Genomic DNA, 19,538 nt, shown 5'->3' with positions numbered 1-19,538 from the left:
TAAGTTCTATAGAGCCATTACATACTGATACTGCTACATTATAAATACTGGCCTTTAAAATAAAATGATATGTCTCTGTTGGCAGTTTAGCCATATAACTGTTCAGATTCCTGTTATTTGTTCTGCGGATCAGGTCAAAGTAATAGATGACAGGTGGAATGATGGAATGGCAGGCAGGGTTGATCAGGACAGGACGATGGTGTTGTGAGATCCCACGTCTCTGAGGTTCATGGCATCCATACTTACTCCCGTCTCATACACAGGGTTGTCAAACGCAGATTCTTCAGTCATGTTGTCGTAGGGTGGAGAAGACAACCCAGGGAGCTGAAGGGTCTTGCTTTGAGCTCTGCAGAGACACAACCTTATTAGTGGAAAAACAAACCCCAAAACAATAAGCACCATTTCATTTTCCCTGCCTTGGAACTTACATTGAAATGCAGAGGAAAAAGACCAAGAGGAGCATCAGCACCACTGCAACAGGAATCAGAACTGCGATGGCAATGTTGACGCCCTCCACATCAAACTCTGAATCGGCAGCTATAATGTGGACATTTTACAGAACATTTTTTTAAAATAATCCCCCAAGTCCCAGACTAAAAATGCATGTTTTAGCTGAAAACAACTTACTCTGATATATCTTCAAACCTGTCAGTGCTATTGTTTTGTCTCAAGATGTACATCAGTAATGTTATTTCTAAAGCACATTTATAAAAGCTACTTAAATGCCTAATTGAACTAAAGCCTAATCCTTGCTTAATCTAAGCCCTGATTGTAAAGTGTTTTGATAATATTGAAATAGTATCACCGTTCAGCCTGTGTTCCTCAATGTTTCTCGAAGACGCTGAAAAACACCAGAAACAACTTCTGAGACACTTGAACCAATCTCATTTAAGATGTGTGTCACGATGAGGACTTTAAGAGTGCAGTTCCTACCTCTGCACATAGGAGGCGCACCGCTCCACTGAGAGGGATGTCCCGGGATGCAGTGGATAGTGGCTTCACCCTGAAGCACATAACCTGAACGACAGGTGAAGCTCAGAGTCTCTCCTGCCTGGAAGAAAGCTTTCTCTGAACTCTGGATGGCGGTGGAGGGAGCGCCGGGGTTACTGCAGGGTTCATATCTCTCAGCTAAAGAAAAAAAAACACAGATCAGTCTGCTGGAATGCATTGTACATGCTGGAACGCAGTAATCCTGAAATCCACTAGATAGCAGTAGAGTGTAAGAACTGAAATCAGAACAGATCAGTTGAGGTTTCATTTCTTGTTATGCTGCTGACCGATACTTACGGACACATTTAGGCAGTTTTTCACTCCACTTTGGGTCTGCGGTTTCTCTGCTGTAGCAAGTGAGCACTCCAGGGCCAGAAAGTGAGTATCCTTTGTTGCAGATGTACTCCACAGACGAGCCCACAGCGTAACGAGAGCCGGTCACCAGTCTGCGGCTGTTGTCCACTAGTCCCGGATCCTCACATGACATAACTAGACACATATCACAAATAAAAACATAGGAGAAAATGAAAAATCACAACACAAAAGTGTGTACATTTCCCCAAAAAAGAAAAACAAACAATTATGAAGATAAGCGAATAAGAAAACTAGTTAGAGAAAAGAAGTGTATATTGTAACTGAAATGTTTTGTGCGAAGACATTTTTGTATTGCATGAAATGTAATAATACTGTATTATAAATAAAAATAAATATTAATTAGAAATATTATATATATATATATATTATAAAAGTTTTCTTATATATATGATAAAGTCTTATATTTATATATATATATATATATATATATAATGTTAAATTATATCTCACAAGTTCTTTAAGTGGTTAAAAAATTTATAATATATATTTTTTAAATGTGAATTTATGAATCCCTTTTAAATAAGGGATATGCACATATGTTGTGGCCCATTCTACTGTGATACTGTGATGAGGAATTTTTAAATGGGAATTATTTAAAATATAAGAAATATAAATTTCTCTTATTGCAGGTTTTCACCGTTTCTTCTTGGAAATTTGATTATGATCAAATATTCTCCAACCAACAAATCACTATTGCTAAACCCACACAGGTACCTGCCAGTTAACTGACTGCATCTACTGATAGGGTGCTCACTGCTTTGCTTAGCTACTATATGTAGTAACCTCAATTCACCAGCAGGTGGCAACAGACCTAGCTTTAAACCTATGCAGTCATTAACACCATGTTAATTAAGTTTTCCCTGAGTGACTTAAGCACTAATGATCTGGTGTGACCTTTAAGTGTGACGTTAGCCCTTACTTTTTTCACAGAGGGGAACGTCTCCACTCCATGTCAGATCCCACTGGCACATCAGGATCTCTGAGCCCTGCAGATGGAAGCCTGGGTAACACTGGTAGGTAATAACGGTTCCATGGGTCAGGTCAGGATGAGATGTGCTTTTCCAGCCATTAAGGATTTCTGGCAGCTCTGCGCATGTGTCGTTACGTGGCACTTCTAGTATTTGGTTAGCAGAAGGAGAAAAGAGGCATGATTTCTCTATTTTTACCATTAAGTTTTACATGTTAATGAAACTGCAGTGAGAAAACAGTTGCCAATCTCAGTCCTTGCCAGTAATGGCCACTGCCAGTGCCAAGCAGGTTGACACCTCCATTTTTCAGACACTGGGGGACCATCACTTTTTTCAATCATGATTCATTTAGGAGAATACAAGCACTAGATGAACAGACATATTAATTTTGCATTACTGTAACTGCAACTAATGTACACTTACCGAAGAAATGCACTACAAAGCCATTGTTGTATCCGTAGACATTGGAGGCTGGATCAGATTGAAACTGGATGGTCACGTCAGCCATAGAGGTGTAGAGTCTGAATCGAGGGAGGAAACCACTGTACTGACCCAAGATGTTGGCTGTGAGGTCATCACCATCATAAAAGGTCAGCAGGTCATTCTTCCCCAGATGAAGACTAATAAAACAACACACATGAATGCACACACCATTAATGTAGCACAGGTCTGTTTGTGATAATACTTAGCTCATTGTTTTGACAAACTCCCACCATAATTTCACATTAACATATAATTCATTAATATAATTTTATAGTAATAATATAATATATAGTTTAAAAGCATATAATTTCATCTGTTAAATAACCTACAGTTGCAAAACTTAATCTGATTGTTTAAAGTGATTAAAGTGAATGCTAAATATGCTATTTATTTGCTGTTTATTTTGTATTCCACAAAACAAAACAAAATCATACAGGTTTAAAGCAAAAGGACAGTAAATACATTTTTGGTGAACTATCCCTTTAATTAAGAAGAATGCTGCCATCCTAACATAAGAAGCTGTCACTTGACCAGCCACATTTTCCCCCAGATGGTTTGTTGACGTCATTCTGCAATTCATCTTCATTCCTGAACTAACATGAGTAATGCAAGGGGAAAACAAATTACACAGCCTAGGCAGATTTTTACACAACAGTATCCTCGCTGAGAATCAATCATGTTTTCCATTCTGTCATGCTAAATGGCAATAAAGGCCAATGTTTAGATTCCTCCATCTATCGGGAGGCTGCATTTACCTCTTCAGTGGGGAAGTGACATTTCGCAAAGAAATGAGATTTATTTAGTGTAATGTTGGAAAGCAGAGAGGCAGAACCCTCAGGGCGGCCGTCACACAGCTGTCAGCCCTTCGGGTTCTGTTGTTTGGGAAGGTCACAGATGAGCTGTGTTAATATTCACAGCCTGAAAGAAAAACCAGGGGTACAATGCAGAGTTATAAATTAAGAAGGAAATACACATCCTGATGATCAGCTGAGATGGACTGAGATGTTTTCCCCCCCTTCTTCCAACAAACAGGCTCATTATAAAGGGTTAGTTCACCCAAAAATGAAAATTATGTCATTAATGACTCACCCTCATGTCGTTCCAAACCCGTAAGACCCCCGTTCATCTTCGGAACACAGTTTAAGATATTTTAGATTTAGTCCGAGAGCTTTCGGTCCCTCCATTGAAAATGTATGTACGGTATACTGTCCTTGTCCAGAAAGGAAATAAAGCCATCATCAAAGTAGTCCATGTGACATCAGTGGGTTAGTTAGAATGTTTGAAGCATCGAAAATACATTTTGGTCCAAAAATAACAAAAACTACTACTTTATTCAGCATTGTATTCTCTTCCGGTTCTGTTGTCGAGCCGCGTTCAGTGATGCTGATGACGTAAGACGCTGCTGACGTGTTATCAGTGCACCCGAGCTTCGTTTACAGTCTGAGGGAGACGCACGCTGTAAACAAAACAATCTTCGCAAACATGTCTAAGGATTTCGACACAGAGGAAGACTTGCATTTTTTTGCCCAGCCATATTTATTTGAACCCGAATACACGGGCGCACCAGATACACGTCAGCAGCGTCACTGAACGCGGATTGACAACAGAACCGGAAGAGAATACAATGCTGAATAAAGTCGTAGTTTTTGTTATTTTTGGACCAAAATGTATTTTCGATGCTTCAAAACATTCTAACTAACCCCCTGATGTCACATGGACTACTTTGATGATGGCTTTATTTCCTTTCTGGACAAGGACAGTATACCATACATACATTTTCAATGGAGGGACCGAAAGCTCTCGGACTAAATCTAAAATATCTTAAACTGTGTTCCGAAGATGAACGGAGGTCTTACGGGCTTGGAACGACATGAGGGTGAGTCATTAATGACATAATTTTCATTTTTGGGTGAACTAACCCTTTAAGACTATTCACGTAGAGAGTAAGTTTGGAAGATGCTGTTGAGCAGAAGCCAGTAAAGCTAAGCTAATGACGCATGTTGGGACACAAAGGCTCTGGGTTCAGAGATAGTGTGTCACACTCAGCCTCAGGAACACTTGATTGAGTGTGACACACTATGGCGGACCATTGGTCTCTTTGGAAGAACAAAGGGGAGAATGTCAGAACAATCGAAAAGTAAGTTAATTTTACTACTTCTTAATATTATAGATAAAATTGAGTAGGTTGGTTTTGAACTTCCACAGTCTTTCCAAATCAGGGGCCTCTGCCAAATCTCTTTTGTCATCCTCACAAAGCAATCTCTTGAGATCAAGCCAAACCCTAGCCTAGAAATCTAGACGCACCCTAGCGGCAGCAAAAATTATTTTGCAGCAAAGTGTGGTCTAGCAATTCTCCATAGACTTTTGAGCTAGAAAAACCAAAAACTGGTCCGGCCAATCAGATCGTGTATAGAGTTGGTGGGCGGGCTTAACATAATGACGGCAGAGTTGTGACGGTTCTGCGTGATTTCCCTCTGCTTGAAAACAAAGAAGATGCTGCTGGCGAACAGCGGTCTTTCGAATCGGCTTTGGCCGCGACTCTGGAGGACTTGGAGTTAAGAGAACGTCACTTAAGTCATTCCTAAAAAAGGAAGATGTGTTCAGAGTTTTGACAACCGGATACGGCAAAAGTTTAATATACCAACTAGCTGGTTCACTGGTGGAAAAACGCATGGGACTCACACAGCCACAGCCGTTCGTTGCTCTGGTTGGTTGAAGCGCTATCCTATTGCGTGCCGAGGGATATTGAAAGACAACCGTTTATCCCGCCCCTCGGATTGAGGTATGCCAATTGTGAGTTCCCAGACCTAACATCTTGATGTAGGTCTGGCTTGCCAGGCTAGCCAAACCCACCAAGCACATATAAACTTCCTCTATCCCAATACATCCTAAAACCTAACCATGCCATCCCAAACCTACCTATACTGCCACGAATAAGTCCACAAAACCTATATCACTCTAAGCCTTCCTATACCATCCAAAACCAATTCATACCACCCTAATACCCACTCGTACCATCACAAAAACCACCAATAACTCCACAAAACCCACCAATATCACTCCAAATCTACATATACCACCAAAAAACAATTTATACCAACCCTAATCCCCAATTATACCACCACAAAAACCACCAATAACTCCACAAAACCAACTCATTTCACTACAAACCTATATAGAGTGGAATAGTCGTGTTTCTGAAGTAATAACTCCACAGGGAAATTGATTTTGAACAATAACCCTTTAAAGACAGACCTACTCTGAGCTACGAGGTTGTTAATCGATGGTATTTGCTTCTGCTGAAGCCGTCTGCCCATATTATTTCAGCTTATTTGTAAAATAATCGTGTTTAACAGTGGAATTCCTGGTGAAAAACTACATTACCCATGATGCTGTACAGAAAATTACACCAATCAGTCGAAAAAAGCAACAAGTGCCAAAAGATCTTGTTAACTCCACCCACTCCCATTCGAGTCGATCTCTCTATGCTCTCAAAATACTTCAATGTTTATTTATTTATATTATATATATACACACTACCGTTCAAAAGTTTGGGGTCAGTGAGAATTTTATTTTTATTTTTTGGAGGAAAGAAATCAATACTTTTATTTATCAAGGACAGTAAAGACATTTATAATGTTACAAAAGATTCTATTTCAAACAAATGCTGTTCTTTTGAACTTCCTATTCATCAAAGAATCCAAAAAAAACAAAAAAAAACTGTACAACTGACAGACCAACAACTGTTTCAACATTGATAATAATAATAAATGTTTCTTGAGCATCAAATCCTCATATTATACTGATTTGTGAAGGATCATTTGACACTGAAGACACTGACACTGGTGATGCTGAAAATTCAGCTTTGATCACAGGAATAAATTACACTTTACTATATATTCACACAGAAAACAGCTGATTTACACTGGAATAATATTTAATACTATAACTGATTTTTGTTGTATTTTTAATCAAATAAGCACAGCCATGGTTAGCAGAAGAGAATTCTTTTAAAAGTATTTAAAATCGTACCGACCCCAAACTTTTGAACGGTAGTGTATATATATGCATATTTTGCAATAAACTTACAATGTATTGTTTTTATATATATAATCATAATTAAGATTTGTAAATTAATAGTTTTTATATTATTTAGCTTCTCCATTGTTTTCAATTTGATTATGCTGTTTGCAATGCTTCATTGTAGTTCTTTCCCTCACTAAAGGCGTTAAATACAGTCTTGTACCTTTGTATTTTTGTCCGATTTTCAAATACTTTTTCTTGCTTCAAATCAAAGTTCGTAGTGTTGTGATTAACTTCGTAGCTGATTGTCTTGGTTCATTATAACTCTTTAACAAAGATCCCTATGTGAAAAATGAATGAAAAAATACTCCCAGAACCAGTGCAGATGAAAAAGGGGGTAGGCACTAATGCACTCTTTACCACCCAAAACCATTTCATATCACCACAAAACCTACCCATATACCTCCTCCAAACCTATACACCACTAAAAATAATCCTACTACCCCCACTCATACACCACAAACCTCAACCGAGAGCTGCCTAAAACACAACCATATTACTTCAAACTTACCTATACCTTAAAAATACTAACCCATACCATCCTAAAACTCACCCACACAATCCTAAACCCAAAACCCAAACAATTCCATCCTAAAACCCAACAATATCACTTCAAACTTACCGACACTTTGCAAAAAAACAACCCAAATACCCACCCACACAACTCCAAACTCCCAAAACCCACCAATATCTTTTTTTTGTTGTTGTTAAAGCTCTATTAAAAATGATTGCCTTGATGTTGTCTATGCTACTTTTGAAAGATGTTAAGTGCACATCCCATAATCAGTCACTGAGATATTGAAGAAGCTCCACTGTCTTGAAGTAGCATGTGCAGGTTTGATCCCTGTCCAGGTGTTCAGCCTGGCGCCTGTATGCTGCTGGCCCATTAGTGCTCTGTGTTAATGAGTCCGTGGGTGGCCTGCATGTCTCTGCTAAATCAATTAATCATCTGTCATTACAAACACTGTTCCTCTGTAATTGGAAGGTGGTGAACTGTACCAAATGCTAATAGAGAAGTGAAAGCATTCTCATTAGAGGAAAAAAAGTCACACACACACAAGGCCAGTCCTAAAACATAACCATCTATCCCCAGGTTCAGATACTCACACCAGGACATCCAGCATAAATCTCTTGTCCTCTTCCACATGTAGACCCCAGATACAATCCTGACCTTTGTCGTACGCTTCAGGCCAGTTGGGAGAAAGCACCACACCTGCCGAATCTGTTATTTCTCCACTGCACACCGCTGTAAGACACAAATAATGCATTGAGGTCCTCCTGGGAAGTTAGTATTTGCGAAATAAGAAGTCATAATAATGACATCAGATGCGTTAAAATCACTTTGGTTGGAGCAAAATGGCGATGTACCTTTTCTACATAAAATTCAACAAGATTTTTTAACTACAAAATGATGATGAATAAAGAATGTGCATTGGGTGTGTTTTTGCTTTTTTGCCCCCAACTGGGAAACTTGGAATTTCCTAATCATTATTATGACATTGTGGTGACGTTCATGTGTGTTCAGCACGTAAATATGATCTTTCCGACATGACTTGAATGCACCAAAAATTTAAAGAGATCAAAAAGGGATTTAAAGGGATACTCCATAAAAAATGAAAATTCTGTAATCATTTACTCCCACTAATGTCATTTCAAACCTGTATGACTTTCATTCTTCTTCACAAAACAAAAGAAGATCCCAACAACATTTTAGTCCTTTGACTTTCATCGTAAGGACAAAAACTAAAAACTGGGACATTCTCAAGAAAGCAAGTCGTAAAGTTTTGGAACAACTGAGTGAATACATATACATTTTTTAGGTAAACTCGCCCTTTAGGACCTAAATCAATTTTGATTTCATATTGGCTTCAAATGTAAACAATCAGAGAAGAAATTTACTTAAAATCCCCCTGTTGTGAAAATCCAGATTTTAATATTGTTTATTTGTCTATGTGGTGTTTTTAAAATGCTTTAAGACAAATCATGTTCAAATTCATCAGTCAGCACCATTGCTGTGTATTTTCTCCTTAAAACTGCAGTGAACCAAAGACACAGTTTGAAATCGCTGTGAAATGGTGTTTCTGATGTCACAAACTACCTTGTAACCAATCATGTCAACGAGTGGATCTCTGAGCTGGTGTGAGTGAGTGGAGGTGGGACTAATTTGCATATTCATAGAACCGCATATACTAAAATGTATATGGTGTAGAGTTATATTCAAGTTATTTTACGGTATGAAGATTTTTTTTGGAAAAACATTTAAATATGTAATTTTGCTGAGCAAAAATGAGTTTTAAGGGATAAGATTATTGACTACAGTGGGACTTTAAACTAAAGATTAGACTGTTGTTGTTCAATCGGACATGCCATCACAGACACAAAATCACCTCGGCATGCTGGTTCCGTCTCATTCCATTGTGGATTTTCATAATTTACACATTCCAAAATAACAGCGCCCTGCTCCAGTGTGTAACCCGGCTCACAGGTGAACTCCGCCACAGAACCAACTCCAAACGCAGGATCACTCGTGGAGAAATTCCCATACTTCACAAACGGCTCGTAACAGCTGCCCTGAGCAAACGCTGAAAAACATGCAGAAAAATAAAGTTTTAATACAGTCTCAGTCTCTTTATATATTAACGCAACAATACAACAGTGTTCATAATTTTGTTTATCTCATAGACAGTAAACCATGTATGTTTACATTTATGCAATTGGTAGAGCTTTTATCCAAAGTGACTTAAATTTCAATCAAGGTACACGTTTTTTCAGTTCTTTCCCTCCCTAGCAATCTAGTATTTATATTTCAGTGGGATGTTCGTAATCTTTAGTCCTTGGTGATGGTTAACATGTAACTCTATAAAGATACCCAGAAATCTGTTTTTTTCTAGGTTACATCTGTTGTATCTGGCCCTCTCTTCTTTTGCAGTAACAAGTTTGTTCAGGTGTTAGAGATCAGAACTAATGAGGGTTCAGAAGAGAACAAAACTGGAATACATGAACGGCTCAAGTCCAGGAAATACAGGAGGATACTTGTACCTTCATATCGGATGGCAGTGCCAGTGCATGTGCCCGTCTCATCACTGGTGAATTCCACAAACAGATGCCTGTCGGTGCTGGTGACCCCCTCAATGGGCAGATACTCCACTGCATACGAGTCATACAGGGGCAGAGAGTCAATGTTACTCCCATCCTTTATGAGGAGCCTAAAAACAAACAAAAGGAATAAGTCTGCATCACTAAGGAGTAAACGTGTGAACAGATTTTTTATTTATAAAAATGGATTATATCATATTGATCATTTGAAACTTTGATGAATGGGCCTGATGATATTGGAACATTTTCCCTTTGTAAGCTTTGTATATTTACTTACTACCATTCAAAAGTTTGGTGTTGGGAAGATTTTTTAACGGTTTTGAATGAAGTCATATACTCACCAAGGCTAAATTTATCTGATCTAAAATTCAGTTAAAACAGTAATATTGTGAAATATACAATTTAAATTTTGTGGTTTCTATTTTAATATATTTTAAAATGTAATTTATTCCTGAGATGGTTAAGCTGAAGTTTCAGCATCATTACTCCAGTCGTCAGTGTCACGTGATCCTTCAGAAATCATTCTGATATGCTGATTTGGTGCTCAAGAAACATTTATTATTATTATTATCAATGTTGAAAAGCGTTGTGTTGCATAATATCTTTGTGGAAAATGAAATCATGACACATTTTTTCACATTCTTAAATAGAAAGTTCAGAAGAACCGCATTTAATTGAAACAGAAATCTTGTAAATGTATTTCCTTTCAACCAAAACCCAACCTTTGAATGGAAGTGAATCTGGCATATAAACTGGCAACAGCCAACTAAAATAAAACATTTCACATTTTTAGAATAAAATAAAATTATTTTAATGAAAGAGTTTTGTCTATAAGGATATTCCTTTAAAAAAAACATTGGGGAATATTTAGTAAAAAATATTTGAAGTAAGAATACAGAAAGCACATGCCTGTCATCGTCCTCAGCCAGTGCCACTTTCTCAAAGTGAACGTGGATCCGATGGCCCTCAGGGGCCTCCAGTACCCAGTGACACGTCAGATTGTTGCTGTAGTTTCCAGGAAACCCCGGAGAGACAATACGACCCTGAGTGGCATTTCTCATCGTCCCCCCACAAGCAACTAGGCATGAAAGACGAAAAGAAAGAGAGAGAAAACCTGCTGTGAATTTGCTGAATTCAGTTCCCTTCATTTTCATTATGCATGGCACAGATTTCCAACAGACTGCCAAAAATGTATGTGACTAATGAAAAGGAATAACGGGTGCATTTAAATGAGATAAAACACAAGTCGTATTTTTTTTATGTGGAGCAATTTTGAGGCAGTAATGTTAGTTTGTACTCTCATACCTTGACACCTGGGATCTCTTCCACTCCAGTAGGGTGTGGTGGCATTTCGGCACGAGAGGGAGGCGGGGCCCTGGAGCTGATAGCCATTCAGACAGGAGAAATAGGCCACGCCCCCAACCTGAAGACCAGTGACCGATACTTCACCATTATCAGGGGCCATCGGGGATGCACAACTCAGAGCAAAAGCTGAAGAGAGAGAGAGAGAGTGAGAGACAGAAATACATGGCAGATGACTGTGTCAGCTCAGAGTCTAAAAAAAAACAAATTTAATAGATCATGTTTTAAATCAAAAAAAGCAAATTAAGTTGGAAAAGATCTAAACTTTTTTCTCTGTCTCTATATATAATGATTCTCTCTATACACACACACACACACACAAATATATATATATATATATATATATATATATATATATATACATACTGAAAAATAAAATGTATGTACATCACGTGAGGCAAATTTTATTTTATTGAAAACTAAAAAATTTAAATTTAATGGCATTTTTAACTGAAGCAACTTAGTACATTTAAGATACACATACTGTATCATCACTATGTGTGTAATGCGGTTATTGTAATACTTTTCTAAATTGACAGGACATTAAATTGATCAAAATTGATGGTAAAGACATTTACAGCTTTACAAAAGATTTCTATTCTTCTGTTTCCACAAAAATATTAAGTAGCACAACTGTTTTACACATTGATAATAATAAGAAATGTTTTTTTGAGCAGCAAATCAGCATATTAGAAGGATTTCTGAAGGATCATGTGACACTGAAGACTGGAGTAATGATGCTGAAAATTCAGCTCTGGCATCACAGGAAATAATACATTTCTGACAGTGATTTCACCAAGTACTGCCCATATACTTTTAGCTGAAGGTGGCTGAATTTGTTTGCTAGAAATGGCCTGACAGAGAAAAACATTGCTGTCACAATGTGAGTAGCAGTTCTGTGACCTCTAATTCAGTACACTCGAAAAGATGCTGGGTTGTTTCAGCCCAACTTTGGGTTAAATATGAACAAACCCACCCATTTGTTAAATTTTAAATTTTCATTTTTAACCCAACATTTGGTTTTGTCCACATTTAACCTCAAATTGGGTTTAAACAACCCACCATCTTTTAGAGTATACTTACATTTAATGGTAATTTTATCTGAACCATCATACAGTGCATTAAAGATACACATTTCATGACTATGCGTGCTTCCAGGGAATTGAAAATTTGATCTTAGCTCAGCTAGTGCAATTGAGCTGCAGGAACATAGAGTTCAGCAAACGAACAGAAAGTAATGCTTAAATCTGACCCAGACTTCCTTCATCTGCCACTAAACCGTTCAGGTGCTGCATGGTTAAATGTTCGGAAGCAACATTTAATGTCCAGCTGATCTCGCCAGCTGTGAATAACAGGCCCTGCTGTATCTGTTTCCATGGCGATTAATGTTCCATAATGCACAGTTTATTAGTTATTATTAAAAATGACTCAGTTCAAGCACAGCAGGGCAGATTCGTTGCTTAGGGGTTACGACCAACAGATGCCAGGGCTTTATCTATAACTCTAATCCAATCTGTCTAACAACGGAAAGAGAGCCACTGACAGACGTTTCCATACAATGGAAAGGGAATTAAAATGGCAGAACAAAGGAGTTCACGTCAGTCTAAAAAAAGAAACAGAATGGATCATGATTTAAATAAGTACAAAAGTATATCACCAAAAATATATAATTTTTGCTTGAAAAAAAATAATGTTTAGTGGAAGTAAATTGAGTCTGAAGATCAAATAAATATAATATAAAATAATATAAATACATAAAAATAATATGTTTTTCTTATACATTAGCTTAAAAATAACAAATATCAACAAGCATATAATAATATCTGAACATCACTAATATCGTTTGCATAGAAACATAGTGTCTGCAGTGAAAATAAGTAGCCTACAATGACTTGATTTAAATATCCCAGCACTATTTCAACAGCAAACACGCTGGATAGATTAGTATATTTTTGCATTGAAATAGCACATGCTGAAATGGTGCAACTGTTTAGTAAATTCACCCCTTAATTGCTTCATTCTGCTATGTTGTGTGTAAAATACTGGCCAAAGAGCATCACATCACGGGGAGGTCATCATATACTGAGTGGTCCATTAATTTAACCGCTTTTGCGAGTGCATCAGTGCTCTTCATGGCCTCTGCATCTCTTTGGCTTTATTGAGCCCCTGACCATTTGAACAGAGCATTTAACCCCAGCGCATAAATATCAATAGAGCACAGTGATGCATTATAGCTCTCTCTCATTTATTCTCTCTCTGGGAGAAACGCTATTGATCTCGGTTTAGCAGCAGGAGCGGAGTTCACGTGCGCTTTTAAATGCATTTATACTCAACAGGCTTTTGGCCAGGAACTCCATCGGTGGGTCCTGCCAAACCCAGAGGATGCTGGGATTTCGAAAGATGTTTGTATTCTGGGCATCAAAATGACTTTGAAAATGGTTTGATCTCAGAAATAGTTTATATATAGTCTGGGGTCAGTATTTTTACAAAACAAATTTAAAGAAATGAATACTTTTATTCAGAAATTAGACAAAAGGATTTGTATTAGCTACATAGTGTTAAAAAGTACATAAGACCTGTCTTTTCTAGTATCTCTAGCCAGGCTGCTTCCATGAAAGCTGTCTCGCTGACAGTGATGTCTCCGAGTTCTGCCCATATAACAATACTGTCTCTCTGAATGATCTATCTGCCTGAAAATAAATGTCTAGTGTGCATTAGGACATTTCTTTGCCCATGCGCGCGCACACACACACACACACACACACACACACACACACACACACACACACACACACACACACACACACACACACACGCACACACACACACACACACACTTTAACATGTTTACACTGAATACCACCATCAGTATCAAACCCCTGAAGCCTTAGAGATGTGTTTTATTCCTGGGGCTTATTTCCATGACATTAAATAAACCAATCAGTACAAATATTTGTTTATTGGTCTGTACACAAACCTATTGCAAATGAATTTTATCTCTTAATATTAAGGCATTTACATTACATTTACATTTACATTTAGTCATTTAGCAGACGCTTTTATCCAAAGCGACTTACATCTGAGGAAATTATTAACACTATTAGCACAAAAATGAGGAGGGTATCACAACAGTGAGATGGTACCTCTATACCGCAGAAGTAATAAGCCAGGCCGAGCGGGCCATTCACTGCTGAACCGGACTGAGATCTGGTTACTGGAGCTCCGTATCACCAGACCCCTGGATAAGACTGAGTTGTTGGCCAGGATGGAGGTCACAGGTCCACCCAGATCCTCCAGAACCGCCTCCATCCCATCATCCAAACTCACGTTCAGCACCTGCAGATCAGAATGTAGGCCTTGATATTACAGACTTGCATGCTTGCATCTGAAGATTCTAGAATCAGCTCAACTGATAGCGTGTTTAGATGCACTTCAGTGGGTCCAGAATTTGAAAGTGAAATGGAGGTTCCGATCAGTTTCATTGCATGTGTCTCTGAGATAAGCAAATTGACCGATGTGTGCAGCTCTGTGCTGGTGTGAAGTGTTGAGCTGTCCAGTTGTATCAGAGCTAATACTGATACTGATACAGATAGCCTACACACACTGATATGTTTTTACAAACTGCTATGAGAGCAGAACAGGAGCTGCACAGGTGAAACAGTTTTCTTGTTACATTACAGACATTAATTCACTTAGTGAGTATTTGTATTGAAGATATATTTGGAGCAATATAGGCTATCATGGGGAAAAACAAATCCATTTACTTCCCTCTGCAGTTTGTTCGAAAAAGGTGCCATCATTTTAAATATCAACAGAACAGATGGGCTAAACAGAAATACATTTTTTGAAAAGGTTATTAAAGGAATTTTCAATAACTTTTCACATAGGCCAACCTTTAAAGGGATAGTTCGCTCAAAAAATTAAAATTCTGTCATAATTTACTCACCCTCAAGTTGTTTCAAAAGTGTATGAATTTCTTTCTTCTGCTGAACACAAAAGAAAAGACATTTTAAAGAATATGGGTAACCAAACAGTTGATGGGCCACATTGACTTCCATAGTATGGGACACAAATATGGAAGTCAATGGGGCCCATTAACTGTTTGGTTACAGACATTCTTCAAAATATTATTTTGTGTTCAGCAGAAGAAGAAAAAAATCATACAGATTTGGAACAGCTAAGCTTGAGGGTGAGTAAATTCAGATTTTTCGTTTTGGGGTGAACTATCCCTTTAAGTAGGCTATTAAATGAAAATACTAAAACAAAAATGTTTTCAGGAACCGGACCACACTGGTTATGCTGAATGGTATTTATTCACTGAAAAAAATCGGCTAAAAATAAAATATTCATTCGTTCATTCGTCAGTGGAGTAGTCTATACTGGCGCGCCGTATTGTGTTGATTCACTAAAAAGAAAGGAGTCATTCGTTCTAGAATCAGAACACACTGGTCGCGCACTTTGTTTTGTGCTGTACATTTAGGAGCGGTTAAGTTTCGCATTAGCGGAAGAATACATGTTTGAGAACTGTTAGCAGAAATAAAGAAATTCATTCGGTTCTGGCATTTTTTAAAGGTGAAAATTGGTTCTCAACTACAAGGGGGACGAATTGCAGGTAATTTTGACGACAAACAGTCTGTTCTGGTTGCCACTGTGTTGAAAACGTCTCCGGTTACTATCGTAACCTCGGTTCCCTGAGAGGCGGGAACGAGACATTACGTCATACTGACGTATATGGGGAACTCCTCCCTTCTCCATTTTCACTGAAATCTTATAGGTTAACGCCAGCTGGAGACAGCTGGCCAATTGACGCAAAACATGCAAATGCTGACCGGTCCGCGGGCAGTATAAATAGCATGGGCGCGACAATTACGTCAGAATCAAGACTGAACGCTAGCACAGCTGATCAAACGGCGAGCACGGCGGTTGACGTAATGTCTCGTTCCCGCCTCTCAGGGAACCGAGGTTACGATAGTAACCGGAGACGTTCCCTTTCAAGGCGGTCACTTCGACATTACGTCATACTGACATATATGGGAACTGTATAGAATCCCGCCGTGAGCGCAGTGAAGATAAGCCCTGAACGGGGTCAAGCTACACTCCCACAGGAACAACAGTTCTAAGCCAGCAGCGCCGCTAGGAGCACTCAAAACTGATAGGCGAAACTAGACCAACGTCTGCTCCGGCTTACCAAGTTGCGCATCCACTGCAATGAGGCGAAGGCTGCACTGGACAGGGCAGCAGAACACCATAAGCACTCGAGCACAAGAGCTAACACAGTGTCGACGGCATAGCGGTGACAGCTGCATAACCTTAAGCCACACACAGAGTTAACAGTACGTTGGAACTACTGCGTAATGTGGAAACAGCTATGTAACCTTATAGTCACAACACAGAGTTAGCAGCAATGGTAACTCTGCAATACAGACTACTGCACAGCTGGTGGTAACAGTTTCATGAGTACATTGATAGAAACTCACCGAACCCACGACGCTAAGGTGGTGCATCAAACTTGGAACCCTGGCGAATGTGTTCTGAGAAGACAGCCAGCATACCTAAATCCCGTAGGCATTAAGCAACCATTTAAAGCATCGAAGTCAGAGAGAAGTCTGTATAAAACAGCACGTCCCTAGTACCATCCACCAAGCACACCAACAGCTGGTAGACTGCTGCCAAGTGATCCACGTACATCCACAAATCCCTTACAGGGCCAACATCACTCTGAGCATCGGCATCATGCGAGGCTGAAACTCAGCAGATAAGGCGGGCAGGGATCAACCTGTGCTCTGAACGGTGTAAGCGACTTCGGAACGTAGCTTGGTATCGGACTGAGAGTGACGCTGCAGTCATCAGGTCCGAGACAATGCGACAACATTCACTAGAATGAGCGTAAGTCTCCAAGTGCTTCGCTGGGGCGAGAGCCGGTGGTAAGGCCATCTTAGGGAGAGCTCCGTCTCAGCACTTGTCAGAGTGAAGTGTCTTGCTCAACTAAGGACCCAGCAGCGGACACACAAGAAGGTTCCACAGCTTGGGGCTGGGGTGCCACCTTGTAGAACATAGCCGATGTTCTATAGCCAATGTACAGAAGTGCAAATCAACACATAACTGAATGTACATAAACACAGTGCCAGTGGCCGTAGCGACGACAACTGTGAATATACGCAGTTAGAAAATAGCCCAAAAATAGCATAGCACCTCAGTAAGCAAACAAACACAGTCATAACTGTAGCTACAACTGTGAATATATGAGTTTGCACAGAACAACCCGTTGCCCTGATAGGAACGGGGCAATATAACAGCGTAGCACATGCACGTACAGCATAGGCCGCTGTAGCGCCAACTTAATACACGCAGTTAGCTCCGTATTAGGCTGAAGGATACGGGGCAACACCGCTGCATGAACACATCCATTTGTAAATAAATGCAGCGTATGTCGCCGTATCGACGGAGACTGTGAATATGCAGTTTGACTGGGATAGCTAGTTGCACTGAATACAGGGCAACATGGCAGCATAACACAAGTGAGTAAGGAATAGCGCATCCTTGCATGTACATAACGCAGCGTAAGTCGCTGTAGCAACAGAAACTGTGTAGAGACAGAAACTAAGATGCATAGTTAGATTAGGATGGCTAGCAGCACTGAAGGAAACAGGGCAGCATTACAGCATAACACATCCGTTTACGTACATACATCCAGAATAGATAGGATAGCTAGGTGCACTGAAGGATACAGGGCAACGCGATAGCATAGTCACATTAGTGTGTACAAAAACACAGCGTCAGAGGCATCGCGACATCGACTGTGAATACATAGTAAGTCAGAATAGCCGGTTGCACTGATGATACAGGGCAATATTTAGCGGCGTAAACATAGCACATCAGTGCGTAGCGTGTACACAGCGTCAGTTGCACCGCACAACAACTGTGTACGTAATCAGAATAGCCATTTGCACTGAAGGATACAGGGCAATTTACAACGGCATAAATCATAACACATACAGTGTGTAGAGTGTACATAGACACGGCTTCAGTTGCATCGCACAACAACTGTGAATACGTACTGCATAGTAATCAGAATAGCCATTTGCACTGAAAATTACAGGGCAATATATAATGGCATAAAACCCAACACATAACGCTGTGTAGTGTGTACGTAACACAGCGTCAGTTGCATCACACGACAACTGTGAATATGCACTGCGTAGTAATCAGAATAGCCATTTGCACTGAAGGACACAGGGCAATATATAATGGCATAAATCATTACACATAACAGTGAGTTGTATGTACGTAACACAGTGTCAGTTGCATCGCACCACACTGTGAATACGTAGTAATCAGAATAGTTATTTGCACTGAAGGATACAGGGCAAAATACAAAGGCAAAATTCATAACACATAGTGTGTAGTGTGTACATAAACACAGCGTCAGTTGCATCGCACAACAACTGTGAATACGTACTGCATAGTAATCAGAATAGCCATTTGCACTGAAAATTACAGGGCAATATATAATGGCATAAAACCCAACACATAACGCTGTGTAGTGTGTACGTAACACAGCGTCAGTTGCATCGCACAACAACTGTGAATACGTAGTAATCAGAATAGCCATTTGCACTGAAGGATAAGGAACAGGGCAATATATAATGGCATAAATCATACACATAACAGTGCGTAGTGTGTACGTAACACAGCGTCCGTTGCATCGCAACAACTGTGAATACGTAGTAATCAGAATAGCCAGTTGCACTGAAGGGTACAGGGCAATATCGTGGCATAAGCATAACACACACATATCAGTGTACATAAACACAGCGTCAGTGGCATCGCACAACTGTGAATCAGAATAGCCAGTTGCACTGAAGGATACAGGGCAATTTATAGCGGCATGAATCATGAACACATATCAGTGTGTAGAGTGCACGTAAACACAGCGTCATTTCATCGCACAACAACTGTGAATACGTGGTAATCAGAATAGCCATTTGCACTGAAGAAACAGGGCAGCATATAACGGCGCAAATCTTAGCACATATCAGTGTGCAGTGTGAACAAACACAGCGTCAGTGGCGTAGCGACAACAACTGTGATTACGTGGTTAATAGAATAGCCAGTTGCACTGAGGGATACAGGGCAATATATAAGGATATAACAGTTAAATCATAGCACAAATCAGTGTGC

At 39.4% G+C, this 19,538-nt stretch overlaps 2 protein-coding genes across 3 annotated transcripts in view; one reads left to right on the top strand and one right to left on the bottom strand.

Annotated features, from left to right (window-relative positions):
- rab6a (RAB6A, member RAS oncogene family) overlaps positions 1 to 17,845 on the top strand; it is an 82,951-nt gene extending 65,106 nt beyond the window's left edge. The window contains exon 9 of the mRNA XM_056271296.1: positions 17,835 to 17,845. The gene's annotated coding sequence lies outside the window, so the exon portion shown is untranslated. The remainder of the gene's footprint in view (positions 1 to 17,834) is intronic.
- sez6a (seizure related 6 homolog a) overlaps positions 1 to 19,538 on the bottom strand; it is a 68,954-nt gene that overhangs the window by 1,949 nt on the left and 47,467 nt on the right. Inside the window, exons 4-16 of one of the 2 annotated variants that reach the window (XM_056271273.1) lie at positions 14,501 to 14,693; positions 11,301 to 11,486; positions 10,905 to 11,073; positions 9,939 to 10,105; positions 9,287 to 9,481; positions 8,007 to 8,145; positions 2,757 to 2,953; positions 2,285 to 2,479; positions 1,288 to 1,479; positions 934 to 1,128; positions 806 to 841; positions 429 to 537; positions 247 to 346 (exon numbers count right to left, since the gene is read on the bottom strand). In XM_056271273.1, coding sequence (XP_056127248.1) covers positions 247 to 346; positions 429 to 537; positions 806 to 841; positions 934 to 1,128; positions 1,288 to 1,479; positions 2,285 to 2,479; positions 2,757 to 2,953; positions 8,007 to 8,145; positions 9,287 to 9,481; positions 9,939 to 10,105; positions 10,905 to 11,073; positions 11,301 to 11,486; positions 14,501 to 14,693 — 2,073 coding nt within the window. Of the gene's footprint in view, positions 1 to 29; positions 347 to 428; positions 538 to 805; positions 842 to 933; positions 1,129 to 1,287; positions 1,480 to 2,284; positions 2,480 to 2,756; positions 2,954 to 8,006; positions 8,146 to 9,286; positions 9,482 to 9,938; positions 10,106 to 10,904; positions 11,074 to 11,300; positions 11,487 to 14,500; positions 14,694 to 19,538 lie in introns of those variants that run through there. The other variant, XM_056271272.1, reaches the window with a different exon arrangement.

The sequence above is a fragment of the Rhinichthys klamathensis genome, unplaced genomic scaffold (assembly GCF_029890125.1).
Source record: "Rhinichthys klamathensis goyatoka isolate OS25496 unplaced genomic scaffold, OSU_Roscu_1.1 h1tg000314l_1, whole genome shotgun sequence".
Taxonomy (NCBI): Eukaryota; Metazoa; Chordata; class Actinopteri; order Cypriniformes; family Leuciscidae; genus Rhinichthys; species Rhinichthys klamathensis.
This window is presented reverse-complemented; position numbering and strand designations above follow the sequence as displayed.